The 27,200-nt window shown below is 46.2% G+C and overlaps 2 protein-coding genes across 9 annotated transcripts in view; one reads left to right on the top strand and one right to left on the bottom strand.

Moving 5' to 3' along the window:
- The window catches only part of LMAN2L (lectin, mannose binding 2 like), a 39,821-nt gene extending 15,566 nt beyond the window's left edge, over window positions 1-24,255 (top strand). For 2 of the 8 annotated variants that reach the window (XM_024744029.1, XM_024744031.1), the window contains exons 2-8: window positions 1,199-1,317; window positions 4,542-4,659; window positions 5,471-5,553; window positions 18,625-18,786; window positions 19,038-19,152; window positions 22,330-22,449; window positions 22,780-24,255. In XM_024744029.1, the coding sequence (XP_024599797.1) occupies window positions 1,199-1,317; window positions 4,542-4,659; window positions 5,471-5,553; window positions 18,625-18,786; window positions 19,038-19,152; window positions 22,330-22,449; window positions 22,780-22,922 (860 nt within the window). In that variant the 3' untranslated portion in view covers window positions 22,923-24,255. The other 6 variants (XM_024744033.1, XM_024744030.1, XM_024744036.1 and 3 more) reach the window with 6 other exon arrangements.
- Window positions 24,256-24,388: 133 nt separating this feature from the next.
- FER1L5 (fer-1 like family member 5) overlaps window positions 24,389-27,200 on the bottom strand; it is a 52,596-nt gene continuing 49,784 nt past the window's right edge. The window contains exons 48-53 of the mRNA XM_024744028.1: window positions 27,036-27,177; window positions 26,728-26,827; window positions 26,459-26,652; window positions 26,161-26,270; window positions 25,724-25,871; window positions 24,389-25,614 (exon numbers count right to left, since the gene is read on the bottom strand). Of these exons, the coding sequence (XP_024599796.1) occupies window positions 25,480-25,614; window positions 25,724-25,871; window positions 26,161-26,270; window positions 26,459-26,652; window positions 26,728-26,827; window positions 27,036-27,177 (829 nt within the window). The 3' untranslated portion in view covers window positions 24,389-25,479. The remainder of the gene's footprint in view (window positions 25,615-25,723; window positions 25,872-26,160; window positions 26,271-26,458; window positions 26,653-26,727; window positions 26,828-27,035; window positions 27,178-27,200) is intronic.

The raw sequence follows: 27,200 nt of genomic DNA, 5'->3' as shown, positions 1-27,200 counted from the left end.
CCGGGGGCGAGGTGGTCGTGCTTGGGGAGAGCTTCCGGACCTGAGCTTGTCCGGAGAGGCGGGGGCGGTGAAGAGCTTCATGGCCCCGAGGATGCTGCCGGCTGTGGGTGGGGGCACCGGGGGCTCTCGCTGTGTTTGGGAGCCACGGGTACGAAGGGCAGGGGCCCATTTACCCTTCCCCCGACCCCGGAGTTAGCCCTGGGAGTTTCCAGCAGGTCGAAGCCGCACTCTCGGATGCCGCTAGCGCCGGGCCTGGAGGAAGGGGAGCGTAGAGTTGAACAGGAGGAATGTGGGAAGGGGAGAGAACTGCGACCGATGGGAGTGATTGAGGGCCACTAGCAATGAGCCGGGCTCCGGATGGAGCTGTAGATGTGCTAGAAATAAAGCAGGCGGCAGAGGTAGGGTAGAACTTGGCCGGACTGAGAAGATAAAATTCTGTTGTCAGTTAAGACACGTGTTCTTCTCCAGTCCAGGAGCCCTGTTGATGAAAGAGGCTGGTTAGCTTTGCTCTGTTTAGTGTTCGTAGGCTGCTAGGCACAGCTTATCAACCAGAAAATTTACACGGTTAGCTACAAAGAAGACCACATCAGTGTAGATGGCTTAATTAACACAAGTCTGTTTCCCCACTGGAAGATATGGGGACAGCAAACAAAAACACAAAGTGCAGGAGTGTATACACTGCTGCTAAGGGTGATTATTTACTTAGCAGATGCATCCAGTGCCTTCTCGTTGCTAATACCGTGGGTTATACAGACACAAAGTTCTCACTCTCAAGGGGCTGATAGTCTGAAGTAAGGAGAAAAGTAGCTTCACGCTTGGATTGTTCAAAGAAAGAATGTGATTAAGCCCCAGAGCCCCAAAGGGTCAAGCTCTTTTGGTATAACTGGGGAAATTTTTTATTTCATGGTGCTAAAATTTACTCACATACAAAATGGGGAAGAATGGATCTGAGCTGTGGATACTGTGGCATGGATAAAGTGACAGCTCTGATGTGCTCTGGGGTCTTCACCTGGAAAGTCTTTGTGAAAGGAAACTGTAAAGATGGTAAAGAGTTGAGATGTTATGAGTGACAGAAGGTGGGAGATCGAGTGACATGAAAGGAAAAAACGGTGATGACTCCAGCTTTCGGAGGGTCCATGGTGGCTTTCCGAACGGGTTGGTATTGAAGAGAATGAACTGATCTACTTCCTCTCCGTAGGTGTAGGCACAAGCAGTTCCTCCCTGTGGAATCTGATGGGCAATGCTATGGTGATGACCCAGTATATCCGCCTTACCCCAGATATGCAAAGTAAACAGGGTGCCCTGTGGAACCGGGTGGTAAGAATCTTTCTCCCTCCTGTGTGGCTGACCCAGAAAGTACTAAAAAGTTCACCAGTGGCATACTGACTTAATTTCACTGTCTATCCCAGTATTCTGTCTTCTGTGGATATCAAGGATTTTCATTTCAGAGATTATCGTGACCTTCATAATGAAATCAGATATTTAGGGAGATGCTCTGTTGCCCTAAGTATAGCAGATAATCAATTTTGATTCTATTTTCTGAAAATAGAAAAATAGCAGTCTTTAATTCCTGATTGACCTGATAGTGTTATTTTGCAGGTTAAGTTAACTCATGTTTAATTACTTTGCTTTATGAAATAGAAGACTGCTCTTTTAAATTTATCTCAAGCTTCATCCCAGTAACCCCCGCCCTTGTTATTTCCCTTTGAGTCGAATTTTAAATTTTATTTTTGTGTAAAAGCCACTTTGAGCCCTTGGTCATTTTATTTGTCCTTCTTCTCTGGGCCTTTTCTAGCTACATTGTCTTCCTTGAGGTATGGCGGCGAGAAGTGAATGCAGTATTCCTGGTGTGGCTTCACTGTGATTTTGTACAAGTGTAAGATGATGTTTTCTTTTCGGTTTCCAGGGCTCTTTCTCAATCTTTTATGACCACTTTTAGGAATGACCTTGGCATCCTTTAACACTTTCTCGTGGGTTTGTAGAAGCTAAGAACTTACTTGTACATGGTTTTTATCGTTAGTTGTAGACAAGTGAATCTCAGAAAAGGAAATGATTTATTTCCCCTGTTCATTTTGTGTGGCAGAGAACTCTAAAAGAGCAGTGGGATGAGAAGTTTCTACGTGGAGCTGTTTGCACAAGCTGGCCCCTTATCCCAGATGGCAGTGCTGAACTCAGTCTTGGACAGAATGCAGGGCAGTGTGTTCTGGTAGAAGAGGTGAAGGGCTGGCAGTTGAAAGACTTGGGTTCTCAATCTAGCTGTATCACAGACCCACTGTGAGCCCTGGCCGGTATTTATCCTCTCTCAGTTTGCAGTTTCTCCAACTGTTAAGTGAGCTTCATAATATCTGTTCTACTTGCCCACCAGGATTATTGTGAGAATAAAATAAGGCAATAGACATGAAAAAGCTTTGGAAAGTTAAAATGGTTATAGAAATGTGCTGTTGTTTGTTATACCTCTGTTACAAGGTTCACTGATACAGGTCTACGGATTATAAGTGATTGTGTCCAAGACTTTGCTGCTGTCTTGCTAGCTGTCTCTACGTAACCCTTTTATGTAGCAGTGATTCTAGTGTAGGATCTAGTTATCTTGCTCTTTTTCAGGTTCTCTGATACCTGTATTTTTTGTTATTTGACTCTCAGAATGAGCTTTGGCCTTGTTTCTGAGTTATTTGAATAGGATGGATTTGTTTGAGCAGTTCTCAAATTTGGCTATCCATTGGAGTTGGTGGCTGGGTCCCACCCCCAGAGATTCTGAAATAATTGGAATGGGGTGCAGCTTAGACACCGGGATTTTTAAAAGCTCCCTAGGTGAGTCTAATATGCAGCAAAGTTTGAGACCCACTGTTAGACGTATCCCTGAGCAAAACTGTACAGCATTGCGCTACACAAGGCCAAGGATAGATGGCAGACGCCTCTTGGCTCAGTGTCAACTTCTCTGGCCCTGCTCTTCTCCCAGGGACATCATACCTACCCATTGGCTGTGGGGCAGCTTCCTGCCACTGGATTTCACTCTTGCTATGAAATCTAAATGAAATAGCAGAAAGATGAGACCCCCGAATGACAACACAGGGATTGGGCTCATCAGAGGAGGGAAAGCTATTGGAGGTTTCAGGGTTGTTTGGTGAACTCAGGAGTATCCATACCCCTTTTATTTTTGACTATGTACTCCTAATACTAACACTTTGGGAAGATTTCCCAGAAATTAACAATGAAAACTGAAAATAATCTAGCAGTATGTTGCTCAAGACCCAGAACAATCTTTTTTTTTTTTTTTTTGGCCACGCCACGAGGCCTGTGGGATCTTAGTTCCCTGACCAGGGATTGAACCCGGGCCCTCAACAGCAAAAGTGCGGAGTCCTAACCACTGGACTGCCAGGGAATTCCCCAGAACAGTCTGTTTGGAGGGCTTTTGTCTGAACCCCACTGGTCTATCTGCTCTTCCTTCCCTTCTTTCTTCACGGTGAACTTTAACCAGGAGCCTCTGTAAATCAAATGCCTACTCTGGTTTGAAAATCGGTTGAAAGTGGTTGAAAGTGTTCAGCTATTTAGAACACTTAACCATCTACTTACTTCCTTCTCCATTTTTCCAAGGCTTTGATACACAATTCAAAAGAAGAAAAACAGGGCTTCCCTGGTGGCGCAGTGGTTGGGAGTCCGCCTGCTGATGCAGGGGACGCAGGTTCGTTCCCCCGTCTGGGAGGATCCCACATGCCGCGGAGCGGCTGGGCCTGCGCGTCCGGAGCCTGTGCCCCGTGACGGGAGAGGCCACGGCAGTGAGAGGCCCGCGTAACGCAGAAAAAAAAAAAAAGAAAAGAAAAACAAGAGTCTGTTTGGTAACCACCTCCTTAAATGTTTTTCCGCCAGAGGCTGTCCCTGTGCTGGGGATGGTGGTGTTCTCCTTTGGTGCATTTGTGCTGCTTGGCTGTGGGCCTGAGGTTGGTGGGGGCATAGCTTACCCTTTCTCAAGGGAACTCTGAGGTGCCCCTCAGCTTGGCATAGGGCAAAGTCTAGCCAATTAAAGTTGTTTATAGCATCTGCTAATTATTTCTGGAGACCTTTGCAGAATGACTTAGCTTATCTTTTTCTTTTGTAATGAATGGGGCTTTGACCCTTCTTGAAATCCAAGCTTTTTAGAGTCTTTCTGTCAGAGGGGTGATCTTAAGTTGCAGGTGAGTGTTAATTAATCAGCCACCTCTGCTCTGTAGACTGAGATCCTTTGCTGGGTGGATGTAGGAACACAGTGCTCTAACACGAAGTTCTCTTGTCTTTTCCAACTGTGGAGTGCTATCCTGTTCCTGTTGGGAGATGGTGAAGATAATGGGGAGGTTTATTCACTTTTCATATTAAATATCATATACAGTTGAATGGCTCAATCTGTTTAATTTTACCACACGAACACTTAGCAAGTCTTAGATCTCGGTTTTACCCCTTAGCCTCACGTCACCTGCGTTTGTGTTTTCCGAGTCTGTAGACTGTGGATGAGGGCCTGAGGGCTTCGTGTTTCATGTTCCTCACTGATTCTAGGGTCTTTTTCACTTTAGCCATGTTTCCTGAGAGACTGGGAGTTGCAGGTGCACTTCAAAATCCACGGACAAGGGAAGAAGAACCTGCACGGGGACGGCTTGGCGATCTGGTACACGAAGGATCGGATGCAGCCAGGTACTGGGACCCTGGGTTGCTCTTGTGGGGTGCGTGACAGTACTGCTTTTTTGTGTGCCTTCTTTTTGAGAAGGGCGCATCTCCACAGTGCCAGTGGTTTTCCCTCTCCCTTGATGTCTGTAGATAAAGACTGGCCTGTCTAGTCTCTAGAATGGGGTCTGAGTCCTAAAAGCAGCTGAACTTGACTCATCCTGGGGTGATTTCTTGCTAATTGGTAACTTCCACTTTCCCTTTGAAACCTCCCGGCCCGTTGGCCAGAGGAAAGCACTGCCTGTTCCGAACACTGACATTGGGCATGCTGGTTTCTTCTGGGCATGCGTAGTGACCGATCTCAGAACTCCTGAGTCAGGAGAAAGGAGAAGAGTTATCTATTTTTCCTTGTTGTGCGGGAGCCATTGCTCCAAGTTGTGGCAAAACTCAGCCTGATTTGACCTGATCTCTTCTGCAACAAGAAGTGGAAACTTGGGAATTCAGTTCTCTCAGGGGTGTAGTCGTCACCAGGTGTTTGTGGAGAAGAATTCTTTAGGGGCGCCTTAGCAACCAGTTTGGATCAGGGAGCAACTGGGGTGCTAAACAGGGTGGTGCTGGCCTTCTCTCTTTCCCGCCTTTAATGACAGACAACTGCAGGTGCTTACTGGGTGCTTGGTACAGGCCGTGCCCTTCACTGGGTGCTTTTACAGCCGTTTCCTCATCTTAAGGAGAGGCTGGGGAGTCTTTTGAATTTCATTTTTTCCTCTATCATAGTGATGTATTATTCCTTTATCAACTCTTGGCTTTATTTCACTGTTCATCATCTGTTCTCTCTCTCTAGGGCCTGTGTTTGGAAACATGGACAAATTTGTGGGGCTGGGAGTATTTGTAGACACGTATCCCAATGAGGAGAAGCAGCAAGAGGTAATGGCAAGTGTCAGAGCTTAGGTCAGCTGCCCTGACGTCACATCCCTTTGCCTTAGGAATGTTGTTCAAGAGGAAACAGAGGGGAAAGAAAGTGAGGGGTTCGGTTCTATTTTCTTCACCTGCTGAACTTCAAGAGTTAATGTCTCTGTCAGGGTGTTTTCTAGATAGAGCTGTTTATGGGGCACAGCCTTGGGAATGGCTCTCGCGAATGGGGCTTTTCCTTTAGTGTTAACAATGTGCTCTCTTGTGCACGTTGGGAGCCCCTAGGCTTGAGCACGCGTGGCTGGTTGGTGCGCCTAGGCCAGCACAGAGCAAGCTGAATTTATGTACCCCCACTCCCCTGACGTCCTGTATCACTGCTGAGCTCTCTTCTGCAGCTGCTCCCCCTTGCCAGCATCCTCTTCTTCTTCCTCTTCTCAGAGGACTGCATGGCAAGTCTCCTCTCCTCTAGGAAAGGCTGTAGAAAGAAATTGATGAAATCTCAGCATTTTGTTGAAACCCAGTATCTGGCTGTTGGCAGAAGCTTCTTGCTGTTAGCTGACCCTGAGTGTTCTTCAGTACTGTCTTATACTAGCAACAGGTCTGTGCTCGCTCTCTGCCTAACGGCCCTAAGAGCAGATGGTGGGAAGGTGATTAGGACACGTTGTTGCTGGGTATCCTGTTGCTAAATAATATTTAGCAAAGAGGGCAGGATTAGGAATGGAGGCAGAACTTACTGTACTTTTTTCCCCAGAAGTTCCTTATGAAAAATTTCAAACTTATAAAAAAATTGGATGAACAGATCATTGTATATACAACACCCAGATTCAACAGTTTTTCACATTCCCCACAGAGTTCTGCTTAGAGAAAGTAGAAAGTGAGACCTGAGTTAGGAGAGGAACCTTTGTTGTGGGTCAGTTATAGACTTGCTTCTCCACGTTGCTTCTGGGCCCTTCTTCCGTCCATCAGACCTCAAGCACTTTCAAGGTGCCAGGCCCTGGGAATTAGCGAGACCAGCACAGTCCTTGCACTTAGTAGCAGGGGTGCTGATGAAGTAGTGAGGGTGCTGATGGGGGTGCTCCAGGGGGGCTATAGGAAGACCCAGCAGGAGCATCTAACCTGGGGTGGAACGGTGGTGGTGGGGACAGTGGTTGGGAAAGACTTCTTCCAGGAAGTGACATTGATGTTGAAATCTGCAGACTTAGGAACCAGTGCAGAGGGAAAAGCCATGTGTTAAGGTGATAAAGTTAGAGAAGGGAAAGTGGATGTGAGGGGAAAAGGGGGGTCAGGGAGAGATGAGGGTAGAAAGAAAAACAGGGCCCTCAGTCTCGCCATGTTCCAGGGCCGCCATTCACAATGCATTCTTTGCGGCTAACACTCTTCCCTCTTGAGCAAGTAACTGGCCCGTGAGATTGAGCAGCGTCTCCTTGGGGAGTTGGTGACTTGGCTGTTTAGACCTGCAGCAGAGCAACCTGAGTGTAGGTGACTCGTCCTCACTGTGCACGTTGTGGGGCAGGTTCTGAAGGGTGGTGTGTCTGTTGGGGAGTCTGGGTTTCTAAGGATTTTAAGGGGGTGGGTGCATTAAAGGATTTTAATGAGGGGAATGTCATGAGAAGGTTTGCAGTCTCGCTGAAGAAATAGTGGTGGTAGTTAGAAATACATCTGAATAAGAGGTGTGGGTTTCAGGGCTTGACTAGAGTTTTTTTTTTTTTTTGCGGTGCATGGGCCTCTCACTGCCGTGGCCTCTCCCGTTGCGGAGCACAGGCTCCGGACGCGCAGGCTCAGCAGCCATGGCTCACGGGCCCAGCCGCTCCGTGGCACGTGGGATCCTCCCGGACTGGGGCGCGAACCCGCGTCCCCTGCATCGGCAGGCGGACTCCCAACCACTGCGCCACCAGGGAAGCCCTTGACTAGAGTTTTAAACGTGGCTCCCTGTTTCTCCCAGAAATAAATCGTTCAAACTCTTTTAGCTTCCATTTCTCCATCAGATAGGAGTAATTCTGGTTGAGAGGGCAGATCTGATGGGCCTCATTTTGTAAGGAGAGTAGATGTTAATCAAAAAAAATTCGTTTCAGATGGTAAAAATCGGGACTTCTTTTCTGCCTTACTCCCAGCTGCACTTGGAATTACCTGGAGAGCATTTAAAACTATTGATGTCCAGGCCCCGAGGTCAGAGAGCCTGATGCTGTTTGTCTTAGGTGCAATCTGGGCACCCTTACTTTTTCAAAGATCTCCAGGTGAGAGTCCCATACATAACCAGGTTGAAGAACCCCTGGATCAACGTCAGGTCATTGTTTCCTTATTATTTATTAAACAAATTTATTTATTAAAGCTAAATTTAAAAAAAACGAATAAAAGCAATTTCTGTTTTTCAGTGGCTGTTAATGTGCTAGGTACTTTACAGTTATTATTTTGATCCTCATCAAATCTCTTTATAGTCAATATTATTTTTCCCATTTTACCAATGCATAAACAGAAGACTGGAGAAGTGTCTTGTCTAAGGTGACAGCCAACGTAAGGTGGAGCCAGATTTTGAACACTGGTCCACCTGATTCCACAGGCTGCACTTGTAATTATGGTGCTCTGCCACCTCCCATCCGTTTTTTCCTTATGCCAGGATGATTTCCTTGAGAACGGAGATATTCGTTCTCAGAGGGATCTCCTCTGCAATTTCAGTTCTCAGAGCTTATGCTCAGTGCAGAGCGTGGAGAAAGTGTACTCCTTTCTACATCCCAGTGACCTGGTACTGTCTTAGAGGGTGAAGTCAAATGTGTTTTGTTAGCGGCATGGTTTTCTTTGACATCATACTTGAAGGCACCAGGCATCGTTTTGAGTGCTTTTACATGTCTTAGCTATTTATCCTAACAACCCCTTGGGGTAGATATTATTATTATCCCTACATTATGGGTAAGAAGCTGAAGTACAGAAAGGTTAAAAAAAACTCGTCAGTGACACCCAGGTAGTGGGTTTGACTCCAGAGACTGCAATCTCTTTATTTTGCTCTATTATTTTGAGCTCATAAGGAGAGGGTGACAAATATAGTACCTTTTGAAAATTTGGAAACGTCGTGTGTTGAAGATATGCTGGACGAGGAGGACAAGGAGCAGGCAGGAGGGGCTGTGGAACAATTCGGCAGGTCACTCAAGGCAGTGGCAAAATTGTCTCTCTGGTTTCTTGTTTCCTTGTCACCAGAGTGCCCTTGACATCTTTGCTCAGTTCACTGTCTACCACATTTGTTCATGAGGAAATATTGGGAAAATACTAGCAACATTAATGCATCTGAGAAGGGGGTGAGGGAGTTTAGCCTTGGCTCCCTGAAATCTGGACACATTGTTCAAAATCACAACCTCAGTTCCCCCACGAGCAATATAAGAATTGTTGTTTAGGTAAGTCAAGAGCTTTAGTATTTAAAGAACAGGGTACCACCTGTGCCACAGTGAGATTGTCAGACCGTAAATGGCTGTTAAAATGATAGTTGAAGAAAGAGAAAATCTGGATAGATTGAATTGGTAATTAAAAAGTGACTCACAACGAAAAGCTCAGGCCCAGATGGCCTCACTGGTAAATTCTACCAAACATAAGGTAGAATTAATACCAATTCTCCAACCCATATGAAGAGTCAAAGGAGCAGATGCTAAGCAATTCATTCTTTGAGGCCAGTATTATCCTGATACCAAAGCCGGATAAAGACATCACAAGAAATGGAAAGTACAGACCAGTATCTCTAGTGAGTATAGATGTAAAAGTCATCAACAGAATACTGGTAAACCAAATCTAGCAACATATAAAAAGGAGTATACACCATGTATAAATACACTATATTCTAGGAATTCACAATTGGTTTAATATCTGAGCATTAATATGATAGACCATATTAATAGAATAAAGGACAAAAACCATATAATCATATAGATGTAGAAAAAAGTATTTGACAAAATTAAATACCTTTTTATGATAATAAAAATGCTCAACAAATTAGTAATAGAAGGGAGCTTAACCTGATAAAGGGCATTTATGAAAACCCTACGGCTGACATCATACTTAATTGTGAAAGACTGAATCCTTTCCCCCTAAGATCAGGCATAAGGCAAGACTGTCTGCTCTTGCCTCTTCTATTCAACATTGTACTGGAGGTTCTAGTCAGGGCAGCTAGTCCAGATTGGGAAGGAAGAAGTAACGATTTCTCTTTGTAGATGATGTGATCTTATCTGTAGAAAATGCTAATGAATTCACAAAAAGCTATTAGAACTAATGAATTCAGCAAGGTTACGGATACAAGATCAACATACGAGAGTCTATTGTGCGTTACATTCTGGCACTGAACAATCCGAAAATGAAAGTAAAAACAATTCCATTAACTATCGTCAAAAAGAGTAAAGTACTTAGAAATAAATTTGACTGAAAAGCTTATACTCTGAAAACTATGAAGTAGTGTTGAAAGAAACTGAAAAAGAGCTAAGTCAGTGGAAAGACATGCCATGTCATGGATTGGAACATTTTGTATCATTAAGATGGCGATACACTCCCCACATTGATCTACAGATTTGAGGGAACTCCTATCTTTCAAATGCCTAGCTGGCTTCTTTGCAGAAATTGACAAGCTGATTCTACAATCAGTATTGAAATTCAAGAGAACCAGAATAGCCTCCTCTTGATTAAAGAGGAGCAAAGTTGGAGGACTCACACTTCCTGTAATTAAAGCTTACTGTAAAGCTACAGTAATAAAGACAGCGTGGTACTGGCATAAGGGTAGACATATAGGTCAATGGAATAGAATTGAAAATCCTCACAATTATGAACAAGTGATTTTTGATAAAGGTGCCAAGTCAGTTCAATAAGGAAAGAATCATCTCTTCACCAGATGGTGCTGAGACAACTGGATATCCATAGGCAGCATAATGAAGTGTTTCCCTACCTCACACCATACACAAATGTTAACCCAAAGTGGATCAAAAACTAAACGTGAATCACCACAATTAAAAAGTTTTATACTTTGAAGGACACTATCAAGAAAGTGAAAAGACAACCCATGGAATAGGAGAAGATAAATGTGAATTGTATATCCGATAAGGGACTTGTAACAGTTCCTTATATATTTTAGGTACAACTCAGTAATTAAAAAGATGGCCAAAGGATCTGAATAGATACTTCCCAAAGAAGAGATATAAATGGCCAATGAACACATGAAAAGATGCTCAACGTCATTAGCTATTAGGGGCATACAAATCAAAACCACAGTGAGGAAAAAAAGACCACAATGAGATGCCAACTTTATATCCACTTGTCTGGCTAAAATTAAAAAAACAGATGATAACAAGTTTGGTAAAGATGTAGAGTAATTGGAACCTTCATACACTGCTGGTGGGGATGGAAAATGGTACAGTTGTTTTGGGAAACTATTCCATAGTTCTTCAAATGGTTAAATGTAGAGTTTATATGATCCAGCAGTTCCAATCCTAGGTATATACACCCAAGAGAAATAAAAACATGTCTACACAAAAAGTTACATGAATGTTCATAGCAGCATTATTCATAATAGCCAAAAATGGATCCAACTCAAATGTCCATCAGCTGATGAATGGATAAACAAACTATATCTATACAATGGGATATCATTCAACATTAAAAGGAAATGAAGCATTGATACATGTTTCAATGTGGATGACCTTTGGAAAGATGCTAAGCAAGAGAAGCAAGTCACAAAAGACCACATATTGTATAATCCCATATATAAAAAACGTTCAGAATAGGCAAATCTATAGAGACAAAGTAGATGAGTGGTTGCCAGGTGCCAAAGTAGATGAGTGGTTGCCAGGGTTGGGGGCTGGGGTGGGGAGAGTGCACAGGGTTTCTTTTGGGGGTGATGAAAGTGTTCTACAGTTCATTGCAGTTATCATAATCTTACCTGTGAACATACTAAAACCCATTGAATTACAGATTTTTTCTTTTAATCTATTTACTTATTTATTTTTGGCTGTGTTGGGTCTTCGTTTCTGTGCAAGGGCTTTCTCTAGTTGCAGCAAGCAGGGGCCACTCTTCATCGCGGTGCGCAGGCCTCCCACTACCGCGGCCTCTCATTGCGGAGCACAGGCTCCAGACGCGCAGGCTCAGTAGTTGTGGCTCACGGGCCCAGCTGCTCCGCGGCATGTGGGATCCTCCCAGACCAGGGCTCGAACCCGTGTCCCCTGCATTGGCAGGCAGACTGTCAACCACTGCGCCACCAGGGAAGCCCCCGAATTATAGATTTTAAATAGGTGAATTGTGTGGTATGTGAGTTACATCTTGGCATTGCTAACTTTTTACAGTGTTGATTAAAACACAACCTGATCATCTTTTCTTGGCACCAGGAAGTCATCAGCTCATGGTCATCCGTTTCTCAGGAGAACCCAGATGTTGGTGAAAAGTTGCAGAGAACTCAGTAGCAGTCTTGGAGTAGGAATGTCTTCTCTCAGTTGAAATCAGAGTATGGTGGCAAGAGGCCTTCCTGGAATGAGAGCCCAGAAGTGCAGCCCTTTGCAGCCTTGGCCCTCATTCATCCCAGTGAGACCTTCGGACCTCACCCCTGGAGGCAGAAACAGCTGGTTGGAAAGTGGTGCGAGCAGCTCACTGCTCTTCTCCGATCAGGCCAGCTTGGAAGTCCAGTTTGAGGGGCTTCCCGTATTTTTTTAATGTGGTGATTGTTTTTCCTCTTTTGAAACTGGAAGAAAATTAATACGCCATTCCAATTGAAAAGCACATTCCCTGAAATCTTTATGTTGATGAAGACACTAATCCCTTTTGGTCTCTTTATTGTTGGTGGACAGAATTTTTACAGTATTAAAGGAACTCCATAACTTCTTAAATTCTCTTGTTATACTACTTGGATGTGACTTAGGGTTGTTTTTTTTTTCTCAGTCCTTGGTGAGGCAGTGTTTTCTAAGAGACACTCCTTTGGAAACTAGGTCCAGCAAGCTCTCAGATGTGATTAGGCAGTGAGGCTGAGCTTCATTGGTGAGAGCTAGTTCTCAGGGGAAGTAGAAATGTACGGCTTTCTGGTAGATTTGAATACAATAGGATTTTATATACAATGTCAGGAGATTCATGGGTTCCCCACAGTAGAAGTATAGACAAGATCTCCTATTCCATAGAGTTAAGAAGAAGTATTCACATACTACCATAATGGTGGTTAGCAGTGAGATTAAGGTGTTGCCTCTTAGGCTGTGTTCTGCATCTTGGCCCTTGTAATCTGGGTAGGTGGGTTATGAACTTCAGTGTTTGGGGCATACCTGGAGTTTGAGGTTTCCTGATTTTACAGTACTCTGTTGAAGTCCCCACATTACATGGTTTGCGTTTGTTCTAGTTGGGGATCACAACTAAGATAAATGGGATTTAAATCGTTCTGTGAGTTTAAGAGTTCATGATCATTAATGTTCAAGTATGTGAAGCTCTTCCAGGCAGCCAGCTGGCCTGGAGGCTGCACTATTCCGTATCCTCCAGTTGAGGAGCTTTGAGACTTGGAGACAGAGTCACAGCTAGTCTAGTTTAGTAGGAGTTTGGGGGCTTATGGAGCAGGGGCCTTCTCATGCCGCTTAATCTCACTGATGTTACCCATTCTAAGTAGGATGGGTATTGCTCAGTTAACCAGTCACCTCTGTCCAGGTTCCTGCACAAAGGGTTAGTTGGATGAAGAGTACTGTAGGACCAGCGACTTAGGAAGTTTTGAAAGTCTGAAAAGTATCTGTCTGGGAAGTGGCAGTGAGTGTGTTCTTTTGGTGAGCCAAGGGGACGGTCACATGGAGGTGCTGTAGAAGAGGCATTTGTTTTGTTAATTCTTATTTTTATGTAAAAGCTCATTACAGAAAAATCAGAAAAGACTAAAAAACAGAACTATATACACCTTTCTAAAAATGAAAACATTGCATCATATTTAACATACTGTTTTTTTTAAACCTTTTTTTAATTTTGAAATTTTTTAGACATAGAAAAATTGAAAGTGTGGTAAATACTAGATTCAGATTAATCATTAAAATTTTTTTAATTTTGATATAATTTCAGACTTACAGACAACTTACGGTAATGCAACAAAGAATTCCAGAACGCTCTTCACCCAGATTTCCCAAAATGCTAATGTTTTAGTACATTGGCTTTGTCCTTTTCTTTTACGTGTATATGTGTATGTTTGTCTGTGCCTGTGCTCTTGTGTGCGCGTGTGTGTGTGTGTGTGTGTGTGTGTGTGTGTGTGTCTGACCTCATGCATATGTGTATATTTTTTCTGAACTACTTAAGAGTAAATTGCCTTCATCATGTTTACTTAATCCTAAATTCTTCACTTGTTTTCCCTAAACACAGTGATAAAAATCAGGAACTTAACACTGATAACGATATTATTATCTAATCTATTGACCTTCACCAGTTGTCCCCACTGTGTCTTTTATAGCAAAATAAAACCCCAGATCCTGTGTTGCGTTCAGTTGTCATATCTCTCCTTTCCTTTAATTTGGAGCCATTTTCCAGTATTTCTTTGTGTTTCAGGGTATATTAGAGACCTAGGTTTTTTGTTTGTTTGTTTGCTGGTTTTGGTTGTATCTAAGTATATACCAACCATTGTTCCATACTGATTGATCTTGAGAGCAGTGTGGCATAGTGATTGAGCCAGGGCTCTGAGGCCAGACTACCTGGTTTCAAACGCTTGTTTCACTACTTAATACCTCCGTTATCTTAAACAAGTTTTCTTAACTGTGAAATGCAGATACCAGTACTACCTCTTAGGGTTGTGAGAATTAAATGAACGCATATGTATACATTACCGAGTACAGTGGCCGGCCCAGAGCAGGCTCTCAAAAAACGCTAGCTGTGCGTATTCACACCACTAAGTGACATTCCCAGAGACATTTTACCGACATCTTGGCAGTAGCTGGTGTGGCTCTGTGCTCTCCCTCTCCCCTCCCACCCTCCTTTTTTTCACATCTAGGTTCCAGGGAGCAAACTTGGCCAGCTTCCTCAACTGCACTGGGGTTTAGGTTGGTAAACCTGCTTTAAGAGAATGGCTCCTAGATGCTGGTTCATAGACTCGTACTGGTTGGTTACAGAGTTTCACTGGTTTAAGAATAGGAACAGTGAAGTGACTTTTCATAAATGTGAAATGTTTTATTAATTATTTATTATAAAATTATATAGTTCTTTCTTTTTTTGGTTTAGAATGTTCTTTTTAAAAATGATGTTTATTATAGATGGTTGTCCTGTCATTCATTATTATATTTTAATATATTTAGTAGGCAAAAAAAAAGCAAGAAAAGGCAAGCCTATTAATCCCAAAAACACGTTTAGAGATTTTAGTGGTCCATGGCAGCCAATGGTCTGGGAATTACTGCTCTAAAAGACATATGTTTGGCTTTGTGTTTATATATGAACACCTGTGATCAATATATCTAAAGATTCATTAATTTAGTCATTGGTTGAATGAACATTTATTGACTCCCTTCTGAATACCAGACACTGTACTAAATGCTTTACATATTTCATCCTCGTAATTAACCCTGTGAGCTGTGTATTATTCTCCCTGCTTACAGTGAGGAAATAGAATCTCAGAGAGAGTACACAGGTGTGAGTGGTGTAACTGCATTTAGAACCCAGGTCTCCCTGATTACAGAGGGCCGAGTGTGCTCTTTTTCACACCTAGTGGTTCGCAGCCTGTGTGCTTTGCACCTATGGAATTTTAGCATAGGATCCATACAACCACAAGTTCATGAGTCTCTTTTCAATCAAGTTGCGCTGAAGGTGCAATACCGTGTGGAGGGCCTTGTAATACAAAAATTTGAAGACATCTCCCCACCTTTCCAACATCAACCATTTGGACAATAGGTAGGAGTTCCTAATTTTTGATGACTCTTAAATTAGGAATGAAACTACCACCTTTGCCGGAGTCAGGGTGATTCTTCTGCCTTTGGTTCTGGCTATATATAGGCTGCTTTCCAAGGAAAGAAAATGAGCTGCTGTGTCAAATGAGTGGGTACCCAAGGAACCCTTCGAGAACTCCTGACTGGGCATAGAAGTTAAGATGGCATTTAAAGACATCGTTAATGTGAGCTGGAAGGTGGAAAGCTGAGTCAGGAGTTGCTGAAGTAGACAGATTCCAGCTCCAAAGCTGTGGGACTCTGTGTAGGGCAGTATTTCTTAACTTTGGCTGCACATCCCAGTTGTCTGTGGTGCCTCTTAAAAAATACATAGCCCCGTGCCCCATTCGAGACCTACTGAGTGAGGCTCTTTGACTGCGGGACCCACGTGTATGTGCAGTTGAAAAGCTCCCCCAGGTCATCCTGAGGCCCAGCTTGCCTCTGGCTGATACTGGCTCATTGGCTGCTTCACCAGCCTTGGTAAGGCCCCCTTAGGTTAAGGATCGCTGTCCTAGGCACGCCCTTGAAAGATACAACTTCAACTTCTTTTTTTACAACTTCAACTTCTGATCACAGGTGCTGGGGTTGATAAATGAAGCAAGCCTTGGGATCATCAGAGCTCACGAGGGCATTTCCAATCCCTTCTTTCCCTAATTGTTCACTGAAGTTACGGGCTTCTTGTCAGAAGCGCATCTCTGTAAACTGCTGATAACATACTCACGATTCCCTTGTCCGGAATGATACTTGTAGAAGGGTAGTTTTCCAGTAGTTTAATCATCCACTGATTGGTTTCATACCTTTCTGTAATCCTGTACATATGCCGCCAGTGGCACAAGAGAAGAGCCGCTGCTCTGAGGCTCACCCCAGACCCTTGCTGTGGCCTGTGAGGGGCTGGTGTGAGCTAGCTCCCTCCTCAGCTCACACCAGCCCCCTTCTTCACTGGCTGGGTTGAAGACACCTCTGTCATCTTCTGGTCCTTGAATATGCTAACCTCATGCTTCCTCTGCCCTCAGATTTTTTGGTGGATTCTCTCTAACAACTTGGGTCTCAGCTCAGATGTTGTCTCCTCGGAGAGATGTTTCCTCATCAGTCTCTATTGTGTTACCTATTTTATTTTCATCATAGCATTTATCAGTCTCAAATGATTTTATATACTTATTGTTTGTCCCCTCCACTCTAATGTCAGCTCCATGAGAGCAGATGTCTGCCTATCTTGTTTGCCATTGAGCTCCCAGCATCTGGGACTGTGCCTGGCTCGTAACAGGTGCTCACTAAGGATTAGAGGGCAGGAACGCTTTGGGTTCTACACCTTTGCCCACACTTCCTGTAGGGCAGGGCCGAGCTGAGCTTGTACGGGTATCTGTTATTGCTAGTAGCTTAGAACTGTAGCAGTTTTCTGGAGCAAAGCTAAACATGCTTGAACCTTGTGATTTTTCTAAGTCTGTCCTGCTGCAACGTTCCCACAGAGCTTTTTCTTGCCCACATGTTGTCGGTTAGAATAACTGTTTGGAAATATATGTCCATAAGGCTCAATTACAGGGTAAATGATCCCTTTGGATTAGAGTTAATTTGATAGCCTCTCAAATGATGGGATTTTTGTCTTCTGGGAAAGAGCTATATCCTGAGATCCTGGGCAGTAAAAGACATCTTGAATTTGGAAGAATTTAGCCCTATTTATCACTCCTGTCTCTCCCCTTGCTAAAGAAATACTGTAGGCTGGGTACAGACCAACTCATGGCCTGACTTTTGGACTGTCAGAGACATAAGCGAGGCCTGCTTGGAGAGTGTGATGCTGTGTGTTTTATAAAGTTTCGGAGAGTTTCAGGACCCCGCGTGGGTTAGAGGGGTCTTTCTAGTGGACCCCTTTGAGAATCTGATGATAGCAGCAGACCCTCTCCTTAGAAAATGTACAAACACCTGTGCATATAGTTTTGCCTGTAATTTTGAGGGGTATGAGGACTTGCGAAATGCCTTCCATGGACCCTGAACTGTTCGGGGATTTAGATTGGTTTGCTCATCCACCACAGCTGGGTCATAGCTCTTCCATGGCTGTCTCTTTCTGACTTGGTCTCCTGTCTTCTGTGCCCTCTCTTGTTTTTATAATAACCTGCTGGACCCTCTCAGGCCCAGAAGAGACGATATTCTCCTGGAGTCCAGGTACTCAGTTCTTGACCCACCATGGCCATCCCGTACTCCCTATGTGTCCATCCAACATTTGCTACTGTTTAGAATCCGTGTGGCTATTGTCTCAGGAGTCACCAGTCTCCGATTTTGACTGCATCTTCACCTTGCATGTTGATTGTTTAGGACAATGAGGGACTCACCAAAGAAGTGGCATGTCTCATGTTTCCTGTCCTTTTATCCGCCTGCCTCTCTGCACTGCCTTAGCACTGGGCTTGTTCTGGAATGGTTAGCTCATTATTTCTAGGGAAGAATTTGCCCTACGAGTCTACTGGAGAGAGAGGACCTCTGAAGTAGGTGGGAAAATGGGTGGCATATGAGGAAACTTTCAGTGGGAGAACCTTGCCCTGAGTATTAGTGGGAGAAGTTATGTGTGGTGAAGCCTAAATGGGCTGGGTGGTCTTTTGACTAAGCATAGTCATCTGTGGCTGGAGAACACCACCTTGCAGCCTGGTTCTGGCACTGCCCTTTCTGAGTCCTGACCCACTTAACATCATATGCTTATAGAATTTTAGAATTTGAAAGGTGCTATCCTGAATGGAAAGATTTCCCTGATTGGACAGGTATTTTCAGAATACCTCTGTGTGCAAAATACTTGCCCTGGGGGGAAAGGATGGAGCTAAGGTGGACACATGCAGAGAGGCATAATAAATGCTTTTTCTCTTCAAGACGTTTACATGGCCATTACACACACACACACACGAAGGAAAACAACAGTCTGTGTAGACTATAAGTGCCCAATGGCGATCTTTGGGAGGATTCCAGTCAGACTCCAGAGTGTCAGAGGGGCCATTCCAGACCCACCCCAAATGGGTGCAAGGAGGATTGCTGAAGGCAGGTAGAGAGGTCAGTCACCTCTGGGCCATGTCCCTCGAGTGACCATCTCAGTGTGGGGCTGCTAGTGATGCCACAGAGTGGTTGTCTGGTCTGCTGTGAGGACCTCAGCTTTATGTGCAGAATTCCTGATGCTGTTTGCACAGGTGTTCCTAAGAGTACTTCCTCACCGTTCTCTGCTTTTCCTTCCCTGCTTTCCCAGCGGGTTTTCCCCTACATCTCAGCCATGGTGAACAATGGCTCCCTCAGCTATGATCACGAGCGGGACGGGCGGCCTACAGAGCTGGGGGGCTGTACGGCCATTGTCCGCAATCTCCATTATGACACCTTCCTTGTGATTCGCTATGTCAAGAGGCATTTGACGGTGAGTCCCTGTTCTGGACCTGTTGGCGATATGGGCTGTCTCGCTCCCACTTCTGTGGCCTGGCCCTGATTTATCACTTTTTTATTTTTATTTTTTTGCGGTACGCCGGCCTCTCACTGTTGCGGGCCTAGCCGCTCTGTGGCATGTGGGATCTTCCCGGACCGGGGCACGAACCCGTGTCCCCTGCATCGGCAGGCGGACTCTGAACCACTGCGCCACCAGGGAAGCCCTATCTCTTCTTTTTATTCTAGATAATGATGGACATCGATGGCAAGCATGAGTGGAGGGACTGCATAGAGGTGCCCGGTGTCCGTCTGCCCCGGGGCTACTACTTCGGCACCTCCTCCATCACTGGGGATCTCTCAGGTACTGCCATGTGCGCTCCTCACTTGCCCTAACTGAGGTCACATCTTGATAGGCAGCCTGGGTGAGGCTTCTCAGAGGGGAGAGCCAGCCAGGCAGAACTCTGGCAAACAAGTGCCCTGTGAGCGCTTATCTTCCTGCATTCTCGTGTCCAGATCCCTTAAAAGCCCAGGCCGGCGGTTATCTAGCACAGTTGTCTTCGGGAGATGTTTGGTGCTAATGGAAAGCAGTGTTTGCCTCTACATCAAGCCAGCTCTTCCAGCCTGTGTTTTGAGTTCTGTGCTTTCCTATTTCTTGTGCCTCCTTTTATAGCCAGGTTCCTGTCCTTTCACCTAATGTGCTTAGTTCCCTTTCTCTTAACAAAGCTTTTCCTCGATTCTGCCCTCCCTCTTCCGACCCCCAGACTCTCCTTTGTGCTCAGACTTTTGAATCTGTTGTGTGTGCAGATGCTTGCGTTTCTAAGACATCCGCCTCTGTAAACTTACCGCCATGGTGAATGCCGCACTCAGGCCTGTGTCTCTGCCATGCTATTAGCACAAGTATTTTTGTAAAAGCTCCTTCTGTTTCTTCGCTGTTCTGTGTGCTTGCTGTTGGTCCTCTCTTCAGCTTGTTTGACCAATTACTCTGAAACCCCTGCCTTCCTTGACTTGTGTGGCGTTAGCAGTACCGGGCTTTTCTACTGTTCTGTCTCCTCTGGATTTTCTTCCTACATGTTTCCCATTAGAAGCTTCTTTTATGTGCTTATTCTCTGCCTTGGCTTTAGCATCAATCATAACGTCTTTTCAGAAGAGGAAAAGAATTAAACTTTTGGTTCTTTTGATATAATGTATTATGAGTGAAGCTAGGATGAAGTAGAACTTTCTTCTGGCAAGAAAGAAAGGCAAATACCCATCTGAAATGGGCAGCGTGCACTCAGTTTCAGCCATTGTTGCCAATAGAAAATGTGGGCTCAATGAGGCCGTGTCTTCTAGTTTTTCAAGAGAAGCTGGAAATCTGGATTTTTTTAATGAAATCTGATTTTGTAAATCCTGGCAACTAATTGTTTTAAAAAAATCAACCTTATTGAGATATGCTTTCCACATAACAGAAGTATATAGTGTGAAGAGATTTGACAAATATTTACATATATATAACCACCATCCCAGTCAAGATACAGAATGTTTCCATCAGGGAAAAGTTCTCTTGTGCCCCTTTGCAGCATTCCTCCCTTACCTTGCCTCCAGGCAACCATTGATCTGCTTCCTGTCACTTATAAGAGATTAATTTTGGCAGCCAGTTCTAAATACTGTGCAGGTAGGCCAGAGCTGTGGGACATCTTACCTTGGCACAGGTAAGGGGAGGCACAGGCTGGAGATCTTTGCTATGGAATCTTGTTATATGACTCAAGTTGAAAGAGGTATCCCTGTCCACAAGTTTCCTGTGAGCTTGCAGGCTTCTGGGACCTGCTCAGTTAACCTCCTGTTGTACTTGTCAGTGGGAAGTTGTTCCCAACTGTTGGAAATGGCCAAAGAATAATTTTTTGTTTATCCTAAGGAGTCCTTTGTTCTAAGTTCTTGGCAATAATGCCTAGGTTAGTACATCCATGTTCTCCGCCTGTAGGATACCCCTAAATACAAATTGCGTCTTTCTATTAAGGTCTTTCTTGTTAACATCTTAACTTGTTTTGCTGTGGACTATTGGAAACTGCTGAGAAAGGACACATCACAGCTGTCCCAGCCTTTGATGCCCCTACATTGTGAGGAGCATCACTGTGGTTCTTTATCCTGTCCCATGGTTTAATCTCAGTCCTGGCAGAGAAAACATTTTTTCTAATTGAAGGTAAATCCAGTTTTTTTACCTGGGGGTCTGCTAAAGATTCTAAGAGTCCAAGCAGCTATAAATGCCATAGAGATGGCAAGAAATAGAGATGGCAAGAAATCCAGTCTGCAAAAACCAACCTAGTAGCAGTGAGCACCCCTAGCACCCATATTTGTGGTCTCTTAATACGAATACCAATCCTAACGGGAACAGGAGCTTCTTGGGGAAATGGCTGATGCCGGGTCTAAGGTAGGAAATACAGGCTGAAAACTTCCTAGAAAAGCAAGGAAGATATCAAAAACTTCTGGGTTCGTGTAAAAGGACTTGGGAGCCAACTTCAGTAGGCTCCCACTGGATAAAGTTGGGTTGGGTTGAGCTTCAGTAAGAGATACAACTTCAGTGTACTGAGACACGTGAAGTATGGTTGACTGTCTGAATTTATAATGTTACTTTAAAAAAGGAGAGAAAAAATTGAGTCCCTAACTTCTTCATCCTTCTCTGGTAATTAATAGTGAGATTCAGGGTAACAGTTAACTGCAAAGAATTAGGCACAGTCCAGAAGGGAAGTGTGTTGCAGGCCAATAGCTGTGCCCTGCTCATGGCCCGTTAAACAGCTGCTGTGAGGCCCTCTCCTGTCTTGCTTGTGTGTGTTGTCCATGTTAAAGGGAAGCTGTGGGGCTACTGTGTCTCCTTTCACTAGAAGGTTTTATGTGTGATTAGGGGTTAGTTCTTGTATCGTCTCTAAATTTTATTTTATTTTTATTTATTTATTTTTATAACATTGACTTTCCTTTTTTTATATATTTTATTTATTTATTTATTTATGGCCGCATTGGGTCTTAGTTGTGGCTCGCAGGATCTTCATTGCAACATGCAGGATCTTTTGTTTTGGCACGCGGGCTTCTCTCTCTCTAGTTGTGGCGTGCGGGTTTTCTCTCTAGTTGTGCGTGGGCTCCAGGGCGTGTGAGCTCTGCAGTTGTGGCACCGCAGCTCCAGAGCACGTGGGCTCTGTAGTTTGCAGCACGCCAGCTCTCTACTTGAGGTGCCGTGGGCTTAGTTGCCCCGAGGCATGCGGGCTTGTAGTTCCCCGACCAGGGATCGAACTCACGTCCCCTGCATTGGAAGGCGGATTCTTTACCACTAGACCACCAGGGAAGTCCCTCTCTAAATTTTAAAATTATATAGGTAATGCATGCTTGTTGATAAAAACTATAAGTACAGGATAATGTAGAATATTCCCTGTTCTTTGTCCTTAATTTTAGATGAGAAACAAGTTTCAGTTATTTTTTTTCAGGTCACTGTTTGTTAGCTGTGGATTAGAAGCTTGAACCAAGACACTTTTTTCAGGGTGGCTTGAGTAATCCTTGTTCTCTTTTTCTTTAGACAACCATGACGTCATTTCCCTGAAGTTGTTTGAGCTGACGGTGGAGAGAACCCCAGAAGAGGAGAAGCTGCATCGAGATGTGTTCCTGCCCTCGGTGGACAACATGAAACTGCCCGAGAGTGAGTACGGGGGATCCTGGGGAAAGGCCTCATGGCCAGTGAGGAGGTTGAGGGCTGTGGGGGTCTGGGGTGACATGCAGTACATCTGGGCGGGGCTGCCTCTTTTCGGGGTTCTTCTCCGAAGCACTTGGAGCACTTGCCCCTGCTTTCTCACTTGTCTCCGTGTTACAGATGAGCAGACTGTGGACTGTTTAGGTTTTAAATTGCGGCATCCGGAAAGGGAGAGTCTGAGCTCTAGCTCCCAGAAATGGGGACTCGATAGCTTGTTGGTTGGTCCTTCCCACCGGGCGGGCTCCCTCATTCTGACTTGCTTCTCTCTTGCTTTCTTAGTGACAGCCCCGCTGCCGCCCCTGAGTGGCCTGGCCCTCTTTCTCATCGTCTTTTTCTCTTTGGTGTTTTCCGTATTTGCCATTGTCATTGGGCTCATACTCTACAACAAATGGCAGGACCAGAGCCGAAAGCGCTTCTATTGAGCCCTCCTGCGATCACGACCTCTGTGACTGTCACCCAGGAGTATGGGAGGAGCAGGCACCGGCCTGAGCACATAGCCAGGCGGGTCTTCTCTCGTCTCCAGTAGCTGGTCAAGGACTCGGTTCTGTCACTGGAGCTTTGAGTGCAGGGATGCTGCGTTCCCATGGTCACCCATGAGGACATCTAACTCTGGATCAGGAAGCCCACCCCCCCGGGCAACGCTGCTGTGATGTGCCTTTCCCCGCAGTCCTGCCAGTTGGGAGCGAAGAGGGATGGAGAGAACATAGGCTGTCATGATGCCAAAACCACCGGAAAGAGTGTCATAGCCCAGGATGCCTTGTTGTTGGGCTCAGCGGACCCTCGTACTTCATTCTTAAATCTGCAAAGACTAGAAAACTGATAACTCCTCATACCTTCCAGCCATCTGTCCACTGGTTTTTGCTTTTTGTCTAAGCCTTTCTCCACCTGAGGAGCTTTCCTTGGAAATCTGGATGGAAACTTCTTCCCTGCCTTGCCTTCCTCCCCTCCATTCATTGTCCTCTGCAGATGCAACCTGAGCTGGAAAAGACATCTGGCTGCCTCTCTCTTGGGGCCTGGGGCTGCACGACAAACTTGAGTTTCACTGACCCTCATTAGGTGGCTGTAGGGAGGGGGCATTCTGCTGGGGTCACTGCTCTAGGCTTTGTTCTTGCGGGTGGATCTTGGTTCTGTTGGTGTGTTCATGACCTCCCAATTAGGTCCCTTTAGGCCCTCGGCCAGGTTTGGCTGAAGGCTGGTGTGCAGGTCAAGAGAAGCTTGGGAGACGTCACGGATGCAGTGGGATTAACTGTGAAACTGACTGCTCCACGTTTTGACACCGAAAGCAACACCTGTCACATGATCTGACCACGGGGAGATGTTTCTGGACTCTCTGGAGCCTGCTTAGCTGCATGTCTTGTGTTCATCATAATTTTTGGAATCCTACTTAGAGTGTTCAAAATGTAAGGAAACTTTGTTCTTATAGCCTGAGCTTGGATACTCCCCAAAGAGGAAACCTGGCTTCTCTTTCTTAATGGATAAGGAATGGTGGTTGTAAATCCGGAAGCAGTAGACCCCCGGCATCTGTGCCTGGAAGAGTTCATTGTCATTTGAGCGGCCGAGCCTGAGTGTCCTCTGTGGGTCAGCCCTGATTCCACTGCCTTACCTGATGAGGGGTCACGCGCTGCTCACCTGTCTGCCCTGTGATTCCATTGCTAACAGGCTGGAGGCTCCCTGGAGGGCTTGGACTCCGAGCTCTCCTAGCCCTGTGCTTCTGTAGCCTGAGGGAAAGTCTTAACATGGCTGATGGAAACCAAACATGAACTTCTGAGTGGCCTTCCTTTTACAGGTGGGTTTGGCTGAGCCGTAAGCCATCCACCCTTGCCCTGCCTTCTGGGTTGGGAAAGCCCTCTGCTCAGCCCTGAAGGAAAGGAGGGTTACCTTGCCTGGCTGTGGGTTTCTGTTGTCTTCAGCTTTCTTGTATCCTTCCCACAGGCGGTAGTGCTCTCGTGCAGGTGGGATGACAGTGGGACCCTCCTGACCTCCCCCCCATGGCAGAGCGGCTCCAGAGTGACAGAGGGTCAGCCGGGGCCCTGGGCTTGGCTCTCGGACCAGGTGGAACTGAGAAAGCAAATGGCTGTTCTGTGTTTTTGAGTTCCGGGGGAGATTGGCTAGACCCCTGTAGTGGGAGGACGCCGGTGGGCTCGTGAGCTGGCCCGGGCAGGGGTGCAGGAGGGGCAGCTCAGCGTGGAGATCGTCACACTTGTGGCTTTTGTGTGATTCTAGCTCATGAGGTCCTTGAGGCTCTGTGAGGAGGGCGGGGAAGACGTGAAATGCAGTCCCCCCACCCGGGCCAGCCTTAGAGCAGTGTGTGGTGCAAGGAAACAACCTGACTAGCGTGGTAGGTTCTGCCCTGGCTCTCCCCTCTTGTTCTAGAAACATGCTTCCCGTCATGAGTGGGGCCAGAGGTCGTTCTGGGCGCTGGAGTCCCAGCTGTGTCCCAGAGGAGGGGGCCACCTGCTCACGTGAGGGGTGAGAGTGGTGGCCTCGGCCGGCTGCTTACCCCACGTGAGCCACCTTTCCTCACAGGTGCCCTTCCTTGCCTTCTGTTTTCCTGTGACGTCAGGGCCTCTCAGAGTGGAAGAGTCCCTGGAGACTCGAGGAGGTGCGTAAGGGTGACATCATTCCCCATCCTTGTGAGTCTTGTCTGAGAGCCTGGCGTTTTCAGCCTTTCATGGTGTTGTGAACCCCCCTCCCCACAAATTACAGGGTGGCTCCGTTACAAAAGTTGTTTATTTCAGTGGAAAATTACAACTCTGCCCTTCTTGTTGGAAGTGGTCTGAACAGAATGGTCAGAATATCCCTAGACCCCGGAAACAAGGAACTGGTAGGAAGCCCAAGGGTAGGGCTGTGGATGGGCAGGAGAGAAGCCTGGCAGACACGGGGGGAATTAGTCTGGCGGGGCTGGAAGTTCTGGGAAGATAGCTCACAGGTGATTTATGTGTCCCTGGAGGAGTTTCAGCTTATGGCCTGTTGTAGATCTCAGGTTCTGATGGGAGTGGCGAGGTTGGAAGTGTTGGCGTTGCTGGTGTTTAGTGAATTGATGATTTTGGCATATATTTGAATGGGAGCATTCAGCCGAAGTTCAGGCTTGACCCAGCTCATGGCCAAATAGTTCTAGAGAGAATAGGTAAGAGTTAGCCTGAAGTAGCAACCTGAGGGCTCTCTCTCGGGTCATCCCGAGAGCAGCTGTGCCTTTTCCCCTGTCTCCACGGTTGCCACTCACCGGAGCTGAATAGATAAAGTTGAACAGCAGAAGCCCTATAAGCAGGATGATTGAGATGCCTATGATTTTGAAGCGGTAGCGTTTCCAGAAAACATGGATGAACCTTGTAACGGGTGACCGAAACCACATGAGCAAGGTATGGGTGCGTCTGTCCAGGAGCAGAGATGGCAGAGAATGGAGGGCAGAAGGAAACTTCAGGTCAAGCAATCCGGAGCAGAGGTCCTTGATTTTAAAAAAGCAACTTCTGCTTCTGCCCTCCCCCCTTCCCAGCTGTTCTCCCCGATTGAGCCAGAGTGGGGAGGTGGGGGGGGGTAATTATCCCTCTTTACTTGTCAGCCTCCTTCCCTGGTCACCACCCCATACAGACTGCTAGGCCCAGCAGCTCAGCTTTGTGAACGAGGAAGAGGCTTGGTGCCTTTGCCCTGCAGGACCCTTACAGGGGAGGATGGAGTGTAGGGTATTGGTTGGGTTCCGACTGGCCTCTTCCTGCTGCCTTGATTAAGGCTTCCTTCTCTGTCAAAATCTCCAGGGTCATCTTCACTTTACCCTAGAAACACCATGGGTGGTGGGAGCTGAGCTCGGACGGCAGGAGCAAGGATAGTTTTAAAGGCCTCTTCCCAGGGTCCAGAAAGGGAAAGGGATTTAACTCAGGCCCCCAGGGTCTGTCAGAGCCAAGTTACGCGGCACAGTAGTCAGCCCTGTTCCTAGGCAATAGGCACCTTCCCCAGCTCCTACCGACAAGCGCCATTTGCCGCCATCGAGGACCTGGCAAGGCCACCAGCCGCTTACAGTCTTCATCTTAAAGAGGGAGCAGTGCTTGTACCGGAGGAAGTGAGGCCACTTGGGGTCAGCATCCATCATCCTGATGGAGCATAGCTTGGCGCGCCGGGCCGGGAGGGGCATGTCAGACAAATCCAGCTCCAGGACCCCTGAGCCCAGAGAAATGCCGTCAGCAAAAAGGAGCTCCCTGTCCTGTGGTCACGGGCCCTGTGCCAGGATCTCACCTAGGAAGTCATCCGCGGAGATGATGTTATTGTCCCAGATCTGGATGATGAGCCGGGCTGGGAACTTCATCACCGTGGGGTCCAGGCTCCATATGTAGTCCTGGAGGATGGCAGGAGAGCGTATTTCCGGCCTGTCTCCTCTGAGAGTTCCTTTGGCCACTTAGCTCATTGAGAAGGAGGAGAAAGTCGGGGAGGGGGAGGGGGGAGCGGGGAGGGGTCCCACCCAAGGCCACATTCCAAGTGTCTTGGTGCAGCTCGCAGGCTCTGAGGGGAGGGGGAGGAGTGCATCCCGCTCCTGGGCCTGTTACCTTCTGACTCAAGACGCACGCTTGCTCTGCTGCCAGGTAGTCCAAGGTGAAGATGAACCGCCAATTGAAGATGCCCTCCCCCGTCAGGGAGCGGTAGTGGACATCTGTCTTCTGCATGTCCTTCTCCAGCCCGAATAACCACCTGGGGCCAAAGTCCACTCACCT

Source organism: Neophocaena asiaeorientalis, unplaced genomic scaffold (genome assembly GCF_003031525.2).
Source record: "Neophocaena asiaeorientalis asiaeorientalis breed wild unplaced genomic scaffold, Neophocaena_asiaeorientalis_V1.1 scaffold114, whole genome shotgun sequence".
In the NCBI taxonomy this organism is placed as follows: Eukaryota; Metazoa; Chordata; class Mammalia; order Artiodactyla; family Phocoenidae; genus Neophocaena; species Neophocaena asiaeorientalis.
This window is presented reverse-complemented; position numbering and strand designations above follow the sequence as displayed.